The sequence below is a fragment of the Corvus hawaiiensis genome, chromosome 18 (assembly GCF_020740725.1).
Source record: "Corvus hawaiiensis isolate bCorHaw1 chromosome 18, bCorHaw1.pri.cur, whole genome shotgun sequence".
NCBI classification, from domain to species: domain Eukaryota; kingdom Metazoa; phylum Chordata; class Aves; order Passeriformes; family Corvidae; genus Corvus; species Corvus hawaiiensis.
The window spans coordinates 8,276,781-8,295,044 of NC_063230.1; the positions used below are offsets into that span (position 1 = coordinate 8,276,781).

Consider the following 18,264-nt stretch of genomic DNA (forward strand, 5'->3'; position numbering starts at 1 on the left):
GAGGAGACACTGTGATGTGCTGGTGAGGCACAGAACACATCAAGAGCTGAGTTCCACAGCCAGTGACATGTCGTGGGCAGCTGAGGAAATCCAGCCTTTCACATCTTCTCTTGAGAGCAAGGATTGAGCTGCTGTGTTGCCACGTGAAAAATGTTGTTAATTCCTGTCTTTTTTTGTGTCTGTTACAGTGTGGTACAGAAGTACATATCCATTTATCTACATTGCCATATTCACAGCACATAAAGCTTGTCAAAGAAGCAATAATGCCTATTAATGCTCAAAATTATTCCTTTTCTAGTATGGTCTTTCACTCAAGGAGCAGGAAGAAGATAGAAATTAATAATTCCTGGGACTTTTAACATGGGATAGCACATGCTGATTTAAGGAATAGGAAAAATAAGTGTGTCCATGTGTAAACAGAAGTTATATGAGTTTATTTAACTGTAAAGGCAAAAAAAAAAAAATTGTTTCCAATTACATTGAAGAACAAAATATCTACATTTTTCAAAACATGTAAAAACCTTCATAAGAATGGATATCCTAGAAATGTAGTGTATTTCTGCCCCATTTTTACAGAATTTTTAATATCATTCTCTATGAGTATTTTTGGTTTTCTTCAGAATAATATTTTTAATTATATGTACTCAAATTCTAGAGATATTTATACAGCCTCTCTTTATGTGTCTCTGAAGCCCTGGATGCTGCAGGACTGCATTTCAGCACTGTGACACAAATGATGGAGAGAGTCCTTTTTGGGTACAAGAGACTTGGGGTGTGCTCTCTGCTCTTGGTTCAGTTAATAAATCTATAAAAATATATATACACTCTGTTACTATTATTAGCAATCCCCTGCATGGGTTGGGAAAGCAATGCTCTCCTTAGCCTGGGTTTACATGACTTGATTTTTGAAGCCGAGTTCCTTGGATCCTCCGTAACTGTCTAATCCTGTGCTTAAGGATAAATTCATCACTTGAATCCTACAACTAGTGACTTGAATAACTTACACTAACGTGGTGCTCAAACTGGCTCAATGCAGCAGGCTGATTTTTACCTGAGGGTCCTTCACATTTCCCTAGGAAATGCATGAATACATTAGTAGCAATTCAATGGAATATGTTCGGTAACATAATTTGGAAGAGAGGAAGAGCCACAATGACATTTTGCCTGATCTATACCTATAGCAATTTCCAAGTTGTTACACACACACATATAAATATACACATACATTTACATATATATGTATGTATGTGCCCAGATATTTCTAAAACCAACCACAGCCTTTCAATTGTGTGTGCTGTGATTCATCAGCAGCAATAGTTTTTGGCAGGGACATAATTCTAAATCTTCTGCTAAGGATGCCTGCCAAAACATTGTTGGACAGAGATAGGATGAGGAAAGTTATTTATAAATGGGGATAATTAGGTCCTGTGCTTATTAGTGTTGAGGATGAGACAGAAAGACGGCATATGTAGTAATGAGTATCGTAATATGAGAAGATGCTCTCCATGGTTTTCTAATAGATGTTGATAGAAATAATGTTGATAGAAAAAAATAAAAACCCTTCTCAGGTAAAATAACATAATTATGTGCTGCTCCCAGCTACTAGATTCAGACTGGGAGTGTGTGTACTATGCTGTAGGACAGGTTTCAGATTAATGGAAACTTGGAATACTTCCACAGGATCCAGGTGCTGACTGTCATAACTGAGATTAGATTGTTTCCTCAGTCCTGGACTCTGCATTTTGTGTTCAGGCAAAAACAAACCCTGATCAGACATAGGAACTGCATTAACTCCTCTTATTTGGAAGCAGTGCTCACAACGACACCGTCAGGAGAGAGCACTGTGCTGTCTGGTGCTCTGCTCACCACCTCTATCAGCAGAGGCAAGGCTATTTCTGTGTTCCAACAGTCATGTAGATGTATGTTACACCTCGTTTTTCTTCAAGAGATACTGTCACTGGGACAAATTCATCTTTCCATTGGTATTCTCCCTAGACGTATAAATCCAGTGAGAGCCGTATGAAATTCATCCCCGCAGGGTCTGAAGGGCACCCATGCTCACAGACTCCGCACAGCACCCAGGACAATGCTCTCAGCCAGTTACTACAGAAGAGTTGGTAACATCACACAGTGAGTCAAGAGAATAGCAATTAATATTAAAGATTTCTTAGCTCCAGGCATTGTACCAAGCTTACTAGATAGTGTGACTAATGTGTAGGAGACACTTAAGCACACATCTGTGTTGAAACAGTTGAATATCCCATTAACTTTTCTTACTTCCAAGCTATTTGGACTGGTTGCACAATGCTTGGGATTTTTACGGCCTGAAGCTCCTGAAGTCTCAAGTAAATGGTTGCTTTGGGGGTTTCTGAGTTTTTCATTAGAGGTGAGGGGAAGAAGTAGTCTTCAGCATTGCAGAGAGAAGCTTGAAATACAAAATTGGATTCCCTCCAACAGTCATTATTTCCCTGCACAGTGTGGGTTTTTTTTAACGCTGGCACAATACCGACGCGGTTCAGTGCCTTCAGAAAGATTATTCATATATTTAAAGGTAGGTGCAGTGTAAGCAAGTGCCTGGCTTGGCCTCAGCCTTGGTCTCTCTGAAGGGGGTGTGGTGCTGGAGAGTTTGTCTGGCTAAATCGCAGCCACAGCTGCTATTTGTGCCCTGTCACCAGGGGAGAATGTCCCCTGTGTGGCTGAGTATCAACCAGGCTCTCCAGACCTGGAGTTAGCATCACTTCCCCCAAAACTATTTCATCCCAGGGTTTTGCCTACACATCCTCAATGCAGCCTGTATGTGAAAACACTGCATTTAAATGCTGTTGCCAAAAAAAGAATCAGCGGGGTTTAGACAGCCTGTGCCAAGCTCATCCCTAGGGTGATTTTTCTGAAGTAAAGCAGGGAATATCTAAAACAGCTCCTGGCAGAGAGATAGGAAAGGATATTTGGGGGAGCTAGAATTTTGCCTTTGTATTTCTTGTAAAGCATTAAAAGGATCCTTAGAACTAGAAATCTCCTAAAGTGTGTAATTAAGTACGTCACAGTGTCTCAGATGGTTCTGTAGGCAGAGCACTCTCTTTCGTGCTAAGGGAATTTTGCAGAGCAGGTTTTTTAGTGGCTTGCAAGGGCACCTAAAAGCAGTGCTGGGTTTACAGACTGCAGTGCCTAAATATTAAATGCTCAATAGTGACAGTTACTATCAAATGCAATAGAAGCCAACACTGTCAAGACCATAACAACTATTTATTTTTCTTTCTAAAACAAAAAAATAAAAGAAAATGGTGCAAAGAGAGATCAGCTGAACTTTGCAAAAGCAGCATGTGCTGTTGCAAAAGCAAATTCTCACTTGCTAATCAGGATTAGGAGAAATGCCTGAGTTATTTCATTGTTGGGAGCTATCAGCAGCACCTGTGCTTCATTAGCAAAATCGAAGTTTACTGTTATCTAAGACAAAAACGTTGGGGGGGCAGGTGGTCCTTGAGGCAATGATATCAAATCCCCTTTTGTTTACTGGAGAATGATTACAGTGCAATACTTTGCTTATGTTTCCATTCTTTAGACCATCTGTTTCAAATTAAACCCTTCTGGCGGGATACAGCATCATTTATTAGAGCGTTACATTAGATAATGCAGTGTTAGTATGGCTGTTATAAACCCTTAGTTTCATGAGTGTGACTTCAGGGACAGAACTGAGGTGTTTACTTAATGAAAGCGCCAGGGACTGTTAATGAAACTGGTTTTCCAGTTCAGAAATGACTTTTTTTATAGGTCTTTCACAATTACATTTTTGGTGTGTCTTGATTTGCAACTCTGAATGTGTTTGGTAGAGTGAAAACTTCTGGCTTTAGATGACTGAAAGCGAAAGTACTGAGAAGGACTTGTCAGTAACAAACTGTGAGACACCTAATGCTGGAAACACAATCCCTGCACAGCATGGGCTGACAGCCATTTCCATAAGTCTCCAATGCCCTGGAGCATTCAAGGCACACCTCATGTGATTCTAGATCACACAAAGATCTGGCGGGTAATACCCCCACATCTGATGGAATTTTTTACATTTCATTCTTGTCCTCTGCAGAAACTCTTTTTTTTTATGCTTTCCATCAGAGGCAAGGCTTCATACGGCAATAGAGAGAAGACAGGCTTTGATCCTAGAACTATCCTGTCACAGCAGTATCAACGATTTGGGGACAGTTTAAGAAGTACAAGACCTTGCAAGGAGACTTTTTTTTAAAATTCACAGTCCCAGTGTACTAAACAAGCTCAGTCACTCCTTTCTAAAGGAGTAGGGAAAGCAATTCAATCCCAGGAAAGAAGTGCAGTTCCTCATAGTTATACTTGAGATACTTCAGTTTACTAGTGATGCCCACTGTTACTAAAATAATTTCTTTCAATCTGCTTCAATTAGAAAGATGGTGACTGTGAGTGCAAAATTAAGAAATGGATTAATCATGCATGATATCAAGACTTCGCATACTTTAGATAAGGCAAAGCCTACTTTTAAATAGGTTTATAGAGAGTGTGCCAGGGGAAGAGGACAAGTCTTTCATCTTAAATGAGCTTCTCTTTTTTTTTTTCTGGTCAAAGGAAATCTGAAGAATCCTCTACTAGGTGATTCACACCACCTAGATTAAATTCAAGATCTGAATCACTGCTAAAGTACATATATGTAGAGTTTCTTTCATGCCAAAATCTCCCAAAATTTTGTGCTGTATTTACCCAACACAGTATTTGTCCTGCTTACCCTTCAGCGATGCAGTCAGATACAGTCAGGAAACCAGCATCTGCTTCAAAATCTTTGGTTTTTAACTGATCAAATCATACTAACCAAAGCTGCTTAAAACCAGTATTCTCTCTTGCTCTATAAAAAAAATAAAAATTATTAAGTGGGCTTAAGTAGCATCATTTTATAACCCAAAAGTTTAAACTAGTGTATCATTTAAATGTTGCAGGGTCTGAAGCAGGCCAGGATGACATCAATATTTCCTTTAAGAAGGCCAGCAGTAAGTCCACAGCGTATGTCTGAATACATGTGGTTCAAATGACATAATGTTAACTTTTTTTCTCTCTCTCTGTAGCTCTTCTGAGAATAAATTTACACTTTTTTTTTTACATTGGGAAGGTGATACATGGTGAGTAAATATTTTTGAGGTCATAGAAGAGGCTTTACAAAACCACTTTTTCCTTGTTTCACATGTCCTTTTATTACTCTGTTTTGTCTAAAAAAATGCCTGAAAGTTCATAAATTTTGCTTGCCAGTTGAAGGCTAGAGACCTGCTCTTGATCTCCCTTTAGCTAATGGTAAAACATCCAAACACTGACTCATCCCTGTGGTGATCCAAGTCCCATCCAGAGATGAGCTGTTTGTATTCCTGGTGAAGTTAACCCTGGGGGCTGCCTGGGCCTCCTTTTCCCACAGGGTTTTTCTGCCTGCCAGAGGAAACCATTTGTTGGGCCCCACCTGTGCTGACCTTTCTGCCTTTTGCTGGCTGACTTACCTTCTCTTTGTTCTGGTCACAGCATAGTTCAGAGGCTGCCCTAACCTAGGGCATCCTCCTTGAAGGTATCTCTGCATCTAACCAGAGAAATGGGGTAAGCCCCTGGGACTCATCCCTGAGGACTGGACCTGTGGCATCAGTAGCACAAGCATTTACTGTTTTTGCTAACAGAATAATTCCATTAGTGGGCATCAGTAGGTTGTTATCCTCTTAGATGGATTTTCTGCTTACAGATGAAATTCAACACAATAAAACTGGATTACAATAGCAGCAAATATAAATAGGTATGAAAAGAACAAAGAGCAAGAAGTTGGGTAGTTATTGATGGAACACAGGACTGTATGTTCAAATTAATGGTAACCTTCAACAAATTATTTTTAGAGTTGTTTTTTTTTTTTTACATAATTGAATTGCAATTTTTACAAAGTGGTAAGTATAATCTAATTAAAAATAACATTTTTGGACATACTGAGGAAAATCTAAGGTAATCTCAAAAGACTTTTGAACATAAATTGTCTAAGTGTATTATTACCTAACCCAAGCAAAAATAAACTGCAGAATGGCGCATAGGCACAGGAGTTTCCTGATGGTGAAGCGTTAGTGCAGAAGAATGACAGCCAAAATGCAGCACTGAGGCAAACAATCAATATTATCCATTTTCATTTTCTAGCACAATGAGATTGCCCAGATGTTCAGCAATACTTTTTTTGTGCTGGGGAAACAATTTTGACTATTGCTTAACAGCAGTCTGAAGCTTTCCTGGTGGTGAGCAGAGCTCAGCTCTGGTGTGTTTGGTGACACTATCATGCACTCGGGAAACTTGCCTGTGTTTATTACTGGGACTTTGACCCCAAATGGCAGATTATTTGTGCAAGCAATGCACCTCGAATAGCACTGAAATTTCAAACGGAACCATACGATTTTAGAATTCAGTTCAAGCAACTGAGAGATTAATCCGGAATTTTTTATTTGTCTGATCTAGCTTCAGCCTGCCCCTGTCCCCAAGTGAGCGATGGTATCTGGTGCAATTTTTTCCTTCTTTTGTGAGATGCTGGAAGTCAAATGGGATTCAGGTTAGAGAGCAGGCTGGAGGGGAAGAGGTAGGACACAAGTGGAACCATTTAATGGAGAATAAGTATTACTAGGGATAAAAGAGAAAAGGCATCATGAGAGGAAAGATTTAGAAGGCATTTGCAGGACTCTGGGACACTGAGACCTGGGGAAAAGGGACCATGCTACTTAAGGAGAAATTGGATATTTTTCTTCTGGGCTCTTGGTAAGAAGGAACATACAAAGTATAAATACACACACCTGCCTATATAATAACATAAATGGAAGAAAAATAATAAAATTAGCATTTTAAAGCTATATAAGAAGAAACAGCTGAGTATCTTAAATACAGAGAATGAGCAGGCAAGAAGGATAAAGGAGGGTCTGTGGCAGATTTTCATCAGGGTTAGATTCTCTTACGTGACCCCTGGGAGCCACTGTTGGTCTGTGAAATGCCCCAGAGCCAAAGGACGTGTGCTCCAGTCAGATGTGTCTCCTCTGCACCGTATGTGCGTGAAGCAGAGACACGGAGTGGTGGACAGGGGAAAGACACTCCACTGGAAAAGCTGGAAGGTGGCTTCACTTTAACAGAAAGACCGTTTTCTTTTGGATAGGCACAACGTTCTTGTGCACCTGCTGTCAGTGCCACAGGAGGCTGAGCGTGTTAACTCCAGGGCTCAGGGGAACATCTCTGTGTGCTCGGGGAGGAGGGGACAGGTTCTGGTCTCAGTGGCTCTGGAATCACTCACACTGGTTGAAATCTGGCAGTTGGAAACTCTGCCCAGCTGGCATGTTAGTGGAATAACAGGAATAGTAGTATAGAATTTGTAGTGTGGGGAATGTGGGTATGGAGTTGGAGCTTGAACAGGTGGATGGGACTGGTAAGAATGCACAATTAAATATGCAAAGGCTGGATAATGGAATCTCTAAAATCTGCTGACATCCCAAGGTCCACATTCAGAAGCAGTTCTGTCACCATTTGCAAACTGCTGAATCTGACAGGTAGAAACCAGTGCTGAATTTGGAATGTCAGCTCAGGAAAAGGGTGGTCTGTTCTGGTTATCCTTCCCTGAGGCCTCTGTTGTGAGGTTACAACAGCACCATTGCCCATCTACAGGTAATTAACATTCCAGTTCCACCATATCTTTCTTCTGCACAAGGCAATGCGTGGAGCTGTAATGAGCTCTGGCTTCTGAAAGGAGTCTCCATGTGAAGAGGGGAGCAGCATTCAGGCCAGAGGCCCAAGCGGTGGGACAGGAATGCCTGGGGGGGTGCTGCCAGCTTGGCTCTGTGGAGTGCACCTGGCTGGTAACCACTTTTATTTCCGAAAATGTAGGTTCCTGGTTTCCAGTGCCAGGGACCCAGTGCTGCCTGTAAGAGATTGATTCCTGTATGACAGAATCACAGAATCGCTGGGGTTGGAAGGGACCTGGAGACCATCCAGTCCAAGCCCCCAGCCAAAGCAGGGTCACCAAGAACAGGTGACACAGCAATGCATTCAGGTGGGTTTGGAATATCTCCAGAGAGGGAGACTCCATGACCTCCCTGGGCAGCTGTTCTACTGCTCTGCCACCCTCAACATGAAGTTCTTCCTCACATTGAGGTGAAACTTCTTGTGTTTCAGTGTAAGGCCATTGCTCCTCATCTTGTCATGGGCACCTGTGCAAAGAGTCTTCTCTTCAGACTAAACAGGCTCAGCTCCCACAGTCTGCCTTCGTAAGAGATGCTCCAGACCCATCATCTTTGTGGCCTATGCTGGACCCTGTCCAAAAACTCCTGGTCTTTGTTGTACTGAGGAGTAGCTGGACACAGTGATAAGGCTCAGGACTTGTAATTAGCTATGCTGGACTCGGCAGTGCTGGGTTAGTGGTTGGACTCAACGTACAGGTCTCTTCCACCCTGAAGGACCGCACAAGGCGGTTAAACCAGTCAGGGCTGCCGGGGATCCCCTGCCCAGCCCCACCCGGTGACCCGGCTGGGGCGGAAACCGGTTTGGGAGCGGCCCGGCAGAACCAGTCCCTGAGCCCGGCCTGAGGCGGGTGCAGTCCCGCGGGCACCGCGGTTCGGGGAGAGGGGGCCGGGCCGAGCCCGTAAGGGTCAGTGAAGGGCCGGGGGGTCGGGGGGGGGGGGGTCTGTGCAGCCCCGTGCTCCCCGTTCGCGGAGGAATCTTGCCCCGCGCCGCGCTCCGTCTGGGGCGGGGCGGGCGGCGCGGGGCGGGCTCGCCGGTGAGGGGCTCGCGGCCGCCCCGCCATGTCGGTCCGCCGCGCCCTGGCGCTCGCCGCCTGCGGGCTGGCGGGCGGCTCTGTCCTGCTCTCCGCCGTCGTCGTGGGCAAGCAGCCCGCCCGCGGCGGTGGCGATAGCGAGCCGCGCCCGGGGGGCTCCGCCGTGCCCTCCGCCGCGCCGCCCGGTTTGCTGCTGCTGCCGCCCACCGCCTCCTGCCCACCGACCGCCGGCTGGATCGAGAGACCCGCCGGCACCGGCAGCTACTGGGACAGCAACTGGGACAGGTGGGCGCGGCCGGGATGCGGTGGCGGGGCCGCCTCCTCGCCTGGGGAGGTCGCAGCTGTGGTGAGGGGTCGGGAGGGGCTCAGCGGGGGCGGCGGGAGCTCCCCTGAGCCCCCTCCGGAGCCCCGCGGGGGAACGGGCTCGGGGCGGGAGGCCCCGGAGCCCTGCGGGAGCAGCCCCCGGCCCCACGGGGCAGCCCCGAGGCGAGGCAGGGACCCCACGAGTCGTTTCCCGGGGAAATTCCGTGTGGTGACCCGCTCAGAGTAGAATGCAGTTGAAGTTCGTGAACACCCGTGGAACGCTGGAGCGCCCGAGTGCCGTGGAGGGATGTGCCAGCACTGGGTTTTGTTCAGGTAGCTCGGAGACTTACCCTGTGCAGATCCCTTTATTCTGATGCTTTCAGCCAGCGAGACTGCCAAGCCTCAGGCTTGTGGTAAATGTAAGCACTGGGCAGAAGAGGTACCCTTTTTTTTTCTTTTTTTTTTTTGGCCATGTCTCGGTGTTGCTCTGTGTCTGCACCAGGGTTTTTCAGCTCGGCAGCAGCTCCCGTGTGGATGCCAAGCGCTCTCACGTGCTGGGCAGGCACTGGGCCTGCTGCTCGTGTTGGCCATGAAGCTGCCCGGTCTTAAATCCTTGTAAAGGCAGCGGCGCTTTGAAGCCTACTCAGTCGTGTTCTTCAGCGTTGAAACACATTCACGCAAGGGTTGACTACATTTTTTCTGAATCTTTAATTAGAACGTGCAGATATCTGTATTGAGCTTGGCTCATTTAGCTTCTGTCTGCTAGAATTATCTCCCAGGGGAGACTTATGTCAGGCTCCAGTTTAATCATAGTAAATCCAAACCTAAGCACTAACAGATTTTTATTGTATAATGCATCGTTTTGATTTTTGACAGGCTACAGGATCAAATGCTCATATAAATAGGTCTCTGTACACCCCCATGATAAAAATAAAAGCGTCATTAAATAAAGTTGCAACTGGTTACACAGTTACACTGAGGGAGATACTAAAGCTGCTTGTTTAACTGCAACTCCAGGCCTTCCTGGTTCTGCTAAATGGTTGATTTTCTTCAAGGATTCTAAAGTACTTTCAGACTCACGTAATTTTTTTTTTAACCAATCCAGGAAGTAGAGATTGTGCTGTAAGTGGCAGAGCTGTCGCCAGATAGTATGGCCAGATAATACTTCCTAGCAGTTCAGAATAGTGTATCCGCATTCGTCATAGTGTGCAAACAGTGGGAGTGTGAATATATTACCGTAGATTAATTTGTTTTCTGCTGCTTGCAGTCTACCAGTTGGTGTGCTGTGGCCTGCTTGAAATCTTAATCTTGACTTTTGGATGTTGTTGGCAGAAGCACCTAGTGAGAAAAGTTGTTAAATGGCTTATAAATACACAGAATATCTGACCACTGCTCTTTGGGAGCAGGGAATGTTCAGAAGGTCAAGTCTTGAGCAGATGACCAGATAGTACAATATTCTTAACAACCGATGGCTTTTCAGGTTTGAAACAAACGAATGCAAATATCAAACTTGTTGTTGGTCAGATAGGGTATCACACTTGGGATGTTGCATTGGTCTGTGCCACTTGCACAGGAATTGTGCAGCTCAGTTCTCGGTGAAGATAGATCTAGTTTCATTCATGTGGAATACTTTATTTCAGATATCAGATGAGTTATTCCCTTTGCTGCTTTACAAATGTTCTTGAAATGATTTTAGAGATTTTTTTTGTTTTCCCATTGTATCTTGCCAGCAGTATAGTTTCCAGTGAATCAAAAGAAGTATCCTGTGAAATAGCAGTAGAACTTCTTCTTACTGGACTATTGTTTAATTTTTAATGCCTTGCTGAACTTCAACAGCTTGAGGAATGTGTAGATCCTCATTGTTTAATGGAAATCATGTGTTCAGTAAAGCAAAATGGAGGCAGGAGGGCTTTGCACAGCCAGTCTTGCTGTGAGAAATAGGTATGGGAAACAGCAATTTTCTATGAACAAATTACTTTGTCCCAAACTGAATAAAAATTATTTTTGATTAAAAAAATCTATCATCAAATAAACAAGTTTAATAATGGAAGAAGTGATGTCTGGTATGAATGAAATATGCTCTGGAGTGACATAGCAAAAGGATTTGTATTAATGGAGTGGAGGATCAGTGCAGAGAGCAGCCCAGACTAATGTGGGGAAGGTTTGGACAGGGTTGGTGATGATGGTGCAGGGATGGTGCTGGCGGTGGGAGATCTGTGGCACTAAACCTGTGATAGCAGGGACAGGGGAAGATCCCCATGCCCTCAGGAGGAACCAGGTCAGCTGTCTGGGTGATGTGCAGAGCAGGGTGCTCGTGTGCACTGTGACAAGTGGAAGAGAGATTAAAGTGGCATGAGGGGAGAGAGTGCTGAAAAAGATGGAAGGATAAATAAGCACTCCAGGCTGAAAAATAAAAAAAAGTTTTACTGGAGAGACCTGATGTGACCTAGTTTAAAGCAGAAAATAATTCCCAATGTGCACTGCAGAAGGTTGGAGTCTTTCTAGGATGTTGTTGGGGGGAGTGGTTTTTTAGTCATTTGATACAAATGTGATTGATAAATTGCAAATTGTGTAGGTGTTGTCACAGGGCCTTTTAGATATGGAGCATTTTCTTTCTTTAATGGTCAGTCAACACCTTTTCCCCTTTTCCTGGGTATCCTTCCTGGTTAGTTTTTCTTGTCAAAAACCCTACTATTATACCCTACAAGTTTTTCTGTTGTTCACTGCTTTTGTTTCCCAAGAATTAATTCAGGTGGCTGGCACTAAGTGGCAAATTTACCTATGTCAAGTCACGCCTTTTAACCTATGACATCAACTTTTTTTTTCATGCAGGCATTTATTTATACCTTTCACGGAAAGGTTTGAATCAGTTTCATGGTACAAGTGGCTAAATTGTCAGTTTTAGTTCTTCAGCTATATCTGGAAATAAGGCAAGACTATATATCTGTAAAATTCCCCTGCCTCTTAGTCTCCCCAATCTAAAAATGACTCTTTAAAATGTGTTTGTTTAGACGTGAACCACTGGCTCTTATCAACCTCAAAAAGAAAAATGAAGAAACCGGGGAAGAAGAACTTGCCTCTCGCCTAGATCACTGCAAAGCAAAAGCCACCAGGCACATATTCCTTATCCGTCATTCCCAGTATAATTTGGATGGCCGGGCTGATAAAGACAGAACTCTGACCCCACTGGGTAGGTATCACTAGCAGCATCATACTTTGCATTTTGAGGAAATTATTTTTCATGTGTGCTGTCCTGATGAGTACAGGTCAGTAACTCAGCACTGTTTCGGGTCTTGCTGCCAATCCTTAATCCAGTTTCTGGATTCCTTTGCGGCAGAAAGATGTCATGAGTAAGTTTGTTTTCTTCATTTTTGATCCTCTAAATCCAAACATTAAGATGTGATTTAGAGAGTTCTAAACACACTCAGTTGTAAAGAAACTTGTCAAAGGAAATTCTGAATTATCTTAAGGTTGCTTGAGCAAATTTTCATGCCAGCTGATGTTATTCCTAAGGGCTGAGGCTTTTAAACTCTGCTCCATTGAGATGGATTTCTCTTTAAAGGTGACTTGTGTTCTTGTCATTTAATCTGCTGATTTATTAAAAAGAAAACACCTCTGACTTTCAGTTGGAGTGTTTATAATTAAATACATTTCACTTTTGCTGCTGTCACTGTTTCTGGGAGTACTGCTAATCAGTTACGTGAAATGAGGATAACCTCTGTTGGTGTTAATCTTAACTCACTGATCCTGTGACTAGGTCTCAAATGCTAATTAGTATTATTTTTAATAGTGTACTTTAAAAGCATTGGACACTTCCTTGATTATATATGTGCCAACACTATTTTGAGAGGGGGAAGAATTTTTATTGTGGGCTTTTTTTCCACTCACATCTCAAGTACTGGTGTGTAAACAGGAGTGAAATGCTAATTGCAGGCCTTAAGTGCTGTCTTAAACTGGTAACAAAGTATAATCTTAATCCTGTCTCATCCTGTGCCTTAAGTAAGTGACTTAACCTGTCTGTTGTCTTTTCACCTGCCTGCATGAAAGGTGGGATGAACCTTCCTGAGGCTGCCCAGGTGCTGTGAACTGTGCCAAGCTGGTGTTGCCTTTATGAACAACAACACACTGTCAGGCCTGAGTGGTCTGTTGTGTCCTTGGGATGGGGCTAGCCAGGGGGTATTGAATACTTCAGTGAAAGTTGCTGAATAAGTTTTGATTTTTTTTTTTAATTAAAACAATTTTTTTCCTACCAATGGAAGAATGACTTGAAATTGTCCAACCAGTAAGCTTGGCCTGAGTAAGCAGTGGCTCTAATAAAAATGTTTTCCAGTTGTTTTTTGAAAGGAAGAGCCTGGCATCGATGGAGGCCTTTTATGTCTGCTGGACAACTCTCTTGGTAGTTTGCCTGAGGTCTTTAAGGGAGTGTCACCAACTTATATAATGAATGTACTTTTTAAGGTCGAGAGCAGGCTGAACTGACTGGACACAGGCTGGCAAGTTTGGGATTAAAATTTGATCAGATTATCCACTCCTCCATGACTAGAGCAACTGAAACAACTGAAATTATAAGCAAACATCTCCCAGGTAAGAGTTCCCTTAATTTTTCATTGTCTTCTGATCCTTAAAACTGCTTCCAGTAGAATTCTAAGCTTGTCCTTAAGGTTGAGATGTTATTTAGCCATTTTCCAGCCCTGTGTGAATGTCTGTATTTATAAAGAAACCTACAGCCGTAAATCTGCTTGTTTCCAGTTTATCTTTAAAAGTACAAATACACTTTTTCAAAGTGTAACAGACAGGGAAAACAGCTTGCTGTTCTGTTCACAGTTGGAATAAGTTGTCTTGCTGATGGCAAAACAGTTTTGTTGGAGAGATCCATATCCCTTAACAGAAGTGTGTAGACTAAAACGGACTTTAGGATGAGAGTAAGCCTTCCTCAAAGAAAGACTGTGAAAAATGTATTGATTGTAGAGTTGTGGGGCTGTTTGTAATGGCATGTGAACTCCTTTGTGATTGTGTATCTAATATTTCAGGAGTCAAAAAGATCAGTACTGATCTGCTGAGAGAGGGAGCACCTATAGAACCAGACCCTCCAGTCTCCCACTGGAAACCAGAAGCTGTGGTAACTTTTTCTTTAAAGTTTTCTTTATGTTTTTTTTCAGTATACTCTGTATGGACAGTAGCAGTAACTTGCAGTGTCTGAGCTGATGTTTCTTATCACAGCCCTTAGATAATTGCATACTTTCCTCCTCCCCAGTAAGTGTGCAGAACAGTTAAAATAACCTGCAGCCCTTGAGCATTAGTTCAGCCCCAAGTGTGCACCCCAATAACCAAGAGCTCTTGAGGAGAGAAGACCCCAGGAATGCAGACAGTGGCCCGTGCTGCTCTGAGCGGTGTGTAACTGTGACCTCGGTGCCTTTAGCAGTATTACGAAGATGGAGCTCGAATTGAGGCTGCTTTTCGAAACTTCATTCATAGAGCTGATGCCAAACAGGAGGAGGACAGCTACGAGATCTTTGTGTGCCACGCCAACGTCATCCGCTACATCGTGTGCAGGTACGGGCTGGCTGCTCTGTTCATCTGGGGCTTCTCAAGGGAGGGTTCACTGGAACAGGGTTGGCTTTTGGCACCACTGAGGGAGGAGATGTGTTGATTTGACTTCTTTGAAGTGGTTGGAGATCAGTGCCTGCACTGTGAGCAGCTGCTTCTGCAACTTCATCAAGGCACTTTTGAAAATTAGAACACTTTCTCATTCTAATTCTAAAGCAAAAAATGGTTAAATCGGTGAAACTTAACCTTTTTTGTCCATCTGGACAGTCACTTTAATTACCATATGCTTCTGCTTCCATAAGCCTGAGGGCTGGGCCTGTTGGAAAACATTACAAATAGAGCATTTGACTGGATGCGTCTCTTTGAGGTGACATGAATTTGATCTTGTATAATTAAAGATTGATTCAGTTTTGGGAATTCTTTGCTAATGGATATTTTTGAGTTATGTTCAAGTTGCATCAGTGTGTTTTTGCAGTACCATCCAGTATTGGATTAAGGGGAGAGTGGATCTTTCCAATAACGTCAAGGTTGTTCATAAAGGAGAAAACAGTTCTGGATCTTTGCCTGTCTCGGTATCCAGTCAGCTGAGTCTGTTTTATTCCTCTTCCCCATCAACAAAGCACTCTCTGTAAGATAATTTGTCGTGAGCAGGACAGATGTGATTAAAGTTTAATCTGATCAATACCTACAACAATTTCAGTTAGCTTTATTTAGCTGAGCTAGTTAAATGCTGGCCTGTCTGCTCTGTGGGCTGCTTTAGAGCCTTTCAAAATTGCTGTACTTAAAATTATTGATCAGGTAAACAGAATATTCTTTGCTATGCTAAAAAATACCATGTTGCTCCTGCCAAGGCTTTTTCTGAAAGACTTACATACTTTTTGCTGTTGCTTTCCTCTTCATTTTAATGTCTCTTCTGTGCCTTCTATTCCAGGCAGTCTGATAGGACAACTGAAGACAATCCATGTAACATTCACTTCAAATCTAGCTTGGCTGTAGTGGTATTTAATTTCTTCAGCTTTCTACAAGACTGTCATAAGAGCCAAAACCAAGTTATTCCTCAGTATCACAGGCAAAAGCTGTTTGAGGCAGCATGGTATTTTTTCCAGCTGTTTAATACAATTGATGGAGCTCCTGGGGCTGTTGAGTTAGGAATTTCAGAATGGCTGCAGACCAGCTGTGATGCTGTGGAAGGCACAAGGTACTTTTTCTTGCCCTTCCTGAGGAATGATGTAGCCGATGGAAAGTAGTTCTGGTGAATTTCTTCTGTAGGCACGTGCAGGCCATTGGAGTGAATCCTGTGTCACTGCCTCTGCTGTGGTGGCATGGCTGAACTGGAGTGTGACAGTCACTGTTTGCCACATCCACCTCGTCTCTGCAGAGGTGGCCCTTGGGTGCTGAGCCAGCCTCTGCCCTGTCCCAGCTGCAGAGGTGTGGTGGTGCTGCAGCCTCGTGGGGACAGCCGGAGCCTGGGCCATCCCCAGTTCTGTCTGTGATGGGGCTCAGAGCACTCCCGGCAGCCTCGCTGCATTCGAGCTGCTACCTTCTGTCCACTTGAACTAATCCTGTCAGCAGTAATCACACCCATCTGGGGCACTCTGCTTAGCCAAGTGCACTCTTGGCCCCAGTCCAGTTACCAATGCTGCGGTTTTATATCAGTTCCAAAGAAAAGGCTTTTTTCCAAGGCTGACTGGGGGCATTGGTATGCAAGCTGCACAGTGCCCACCAATTTTGATTTTCCCCCTCCTTCCCCTCCTTATCTGGGACAGAAGGTGATGCTGTGAGGGCATGTTAATTTAACTGCTCATGAATTAATAATATGTGTGTTTTTGTCACCAGAGCACTGCAGTTCCCCCCGGAAGGTTGGCTGCGACTGTCTCTCAACAACGGCAGCATCACTCACTTGGTGATACGTCCCAACGGCAGAGTGGCCCTTCGAACACTGGGTGACACAGGTTTCATGCCTCCAGACAAAATCACACGCACCTGACTGAGCACAATGGATGGATGACTGTCCAGGAGCTGCCTCTAGTCTCTTTGCACTAGCACATTCTGCTACAGTACCACTAGATTTTTATTACATTGGGATGTGATGCTGTCTTAAAATGTCCTTTAGCCCCTTTTCTCCTTCATATTCATATCTGCCTTTCAGTCCAGAAAAGAAGAAACCTTTGTAAGCCTGAAGCTGTCCTGTCCTTAAGTATTCCCCAAAACTCAAAGCTGAGCTGTGGAATACAGAGATTGAATGCTCAGCAGTTGCAAGAGCACTGACTTTTCCCCCACCCCGCTGTGAATTTCTCTAACCAAAGCTTCCTCCTGTGGATATTTTTCTTGTGCAGGAAAGCGATTGGTGTGGGAGCAGCCTTGTATCACACTGCAGCTAAAACAAAAGGTGAGCCAGCTTGTTCCAGCGCCTGCAGAAGTGATAAACAGGGTATTCTGCTGTTCAAAGGACAAAGGGATAAAGCTTCAGTTTTTGTAAGCTGTTGAGTGTGTATGTTGATGTTGCCACTGTTCCCCTCTGCCCCCCAAAAAGCCCATGTAAACTGTGCCTGGAGGTTATGAGCGTAAAGGAAAGAGGGTAAAAAACCATTTGACTCAGAGCTGTGGTGCTAGAACTAACCGATGCTTATATTAAGTGTTCCACCATCCTCAGAATGTCCTTTAAGATGTTCTTAAGAATATTTTTCAGTCTTGTAAAGCCTTTAACTAAAACATGGTCTGGAGAAGGCTGTAGGGATGAGCCTGTAGCAGTAAGATGGGAGGAAAGGAAAGCAGCAATCTTCTCAAAGTGCTTTCAGTTACTGATGTATTTTTGAGTGCTCTTTCCCATTGATTTGTATTTGTTGATTACTTTCAGAGTAGAGCAATACCACCACAGAGTTCAGGGTTGTGATGCTGCAGGTCCTGCAACACTGGAGCAAACTGCTGTTGCCAGAATGGTGAGCAAGTGGCCGTGAGATGGCTCGTCCAGGCCGAGTGTATAGGACAGGCATTGGGCAGAATGCTCCAAGTGCTTCCTTCATACCGCTCTGACACTGCTGGGTATGTGGGAGGGCTCAGAAGCATTCTGAAGCTTGCTGGGCACCTGAACCGATGTAGAAACTTGGCTCAGGTTAATAGGTGGAGGCTTGGAAAACTTCACCATAGGCATTGTCTGCCTTGGGGAGAGAGGACAGACTGTAGGACAGCAAACAAAAGTAGGACAGCAGACGTAACTTGTTTGACAGGTTCTCTGATCAGTAAGGATGTTGATGAGATACTGTCAGAGCTGTAAGAAACATAATCAGGGCACACAACCTATGGAGAAGAGGATTTAAGGGCTTGATACTGAACTGCTGCTACATCAGGGTAAGTTCAAGGAACAGGGACTGGTAGGGAACAAACTGTTGTGTAGTGTAAGGTGTGGGGGCAAGAGGAAACCATCATGCCGTATCTCTCATTGATGCAATGAGAATAATTTATCAGTTTTTGTCTATTAACTTTTTAAACGTTTTGAATAAAATACTTTGTCTGTCTTTCTTTCCCATCTCTTCAGCTGAATGGCTGCATGGGGCAGCTGTAGCAAGTGTGGCTGGAGCTCTGCGGGGACTGCCAGTGCAAGAGCTGACGTCCCACACTGCTCAAGGGCAACAGCTCTTTCACCA

The 18,264-nt window shown here is 43.9% G+C and overlaps 1 protein-coding gene across 2 annotated transcripts; it reads left to right on the top strand.

Annotated features, from left to right (window-relative positions):
- Positions 1 to 8,782: 8,782 nt before the first annotated feature.
- On the top strand, positions 8,783 to 18,135 carry PGAM5 (PGAM family member 5, mitochondrial serine/threonine protein phosphatase). Of its 2 annotated transcripts, none has more exons than XM_048322430.1 (6): positions 8,783 to 9,055; positions 12,085 to 12,263; positions 13,532 to 13,657; positions 14,104 to 14,192; positions 14,496 to 14,626; positions 16,457 to 18,135. In XM_048322430.1, the coding sequence occupies exons 1-6, from the start codon at positions 8,799 to 8,801 to the stop codon at positions 16,605 to 16,607; spliced, it is 933 nt and encodes a 310-aa protein (XP_048178387.1). In that variant the 5' UTR covers positions 8,783 to 8,798; the 3' UTR covers positions 16,608 to 18,135. The 2 variants fall into 2 exon arrangements, with proteins under 2 accessions (XP_048178387.1, XP_048178386.1); XM_048322429.1 differs by having other exon boundaries at positions 8,784 to 9,055; positions 14,493 to 14,626.
- The last annotated feature ends 129 nt before the right edge of the window (positions 18,136 to 18,264 follow it).

Excerpts from the sequence above, each read along its gene's own strand:
- PGAM5 (XM_048322429.1), top strand. The coding sequence starts at position 8,799 with ATGTCGGTCCGCCGCGCCCTGGCGCTCGCCGCCTGCGGGCTGGCGGGC. Across the intron at positions 12,264-13,531 it reads CAGAACTCTGACCCCACTGG|GTCGAGAGCAGGCTGAACTG; the intron begins GTAGGTATCACT and ends GTACTTTTTAAG. Across the intron at positions 14,627-16,456 it reads ATCCGCTACATCGTGTGCAG|AGCACTGCAGTTCCCCCCGG; the intron begins GTACGGGCTGGC and ends TTTTGTCACCAG.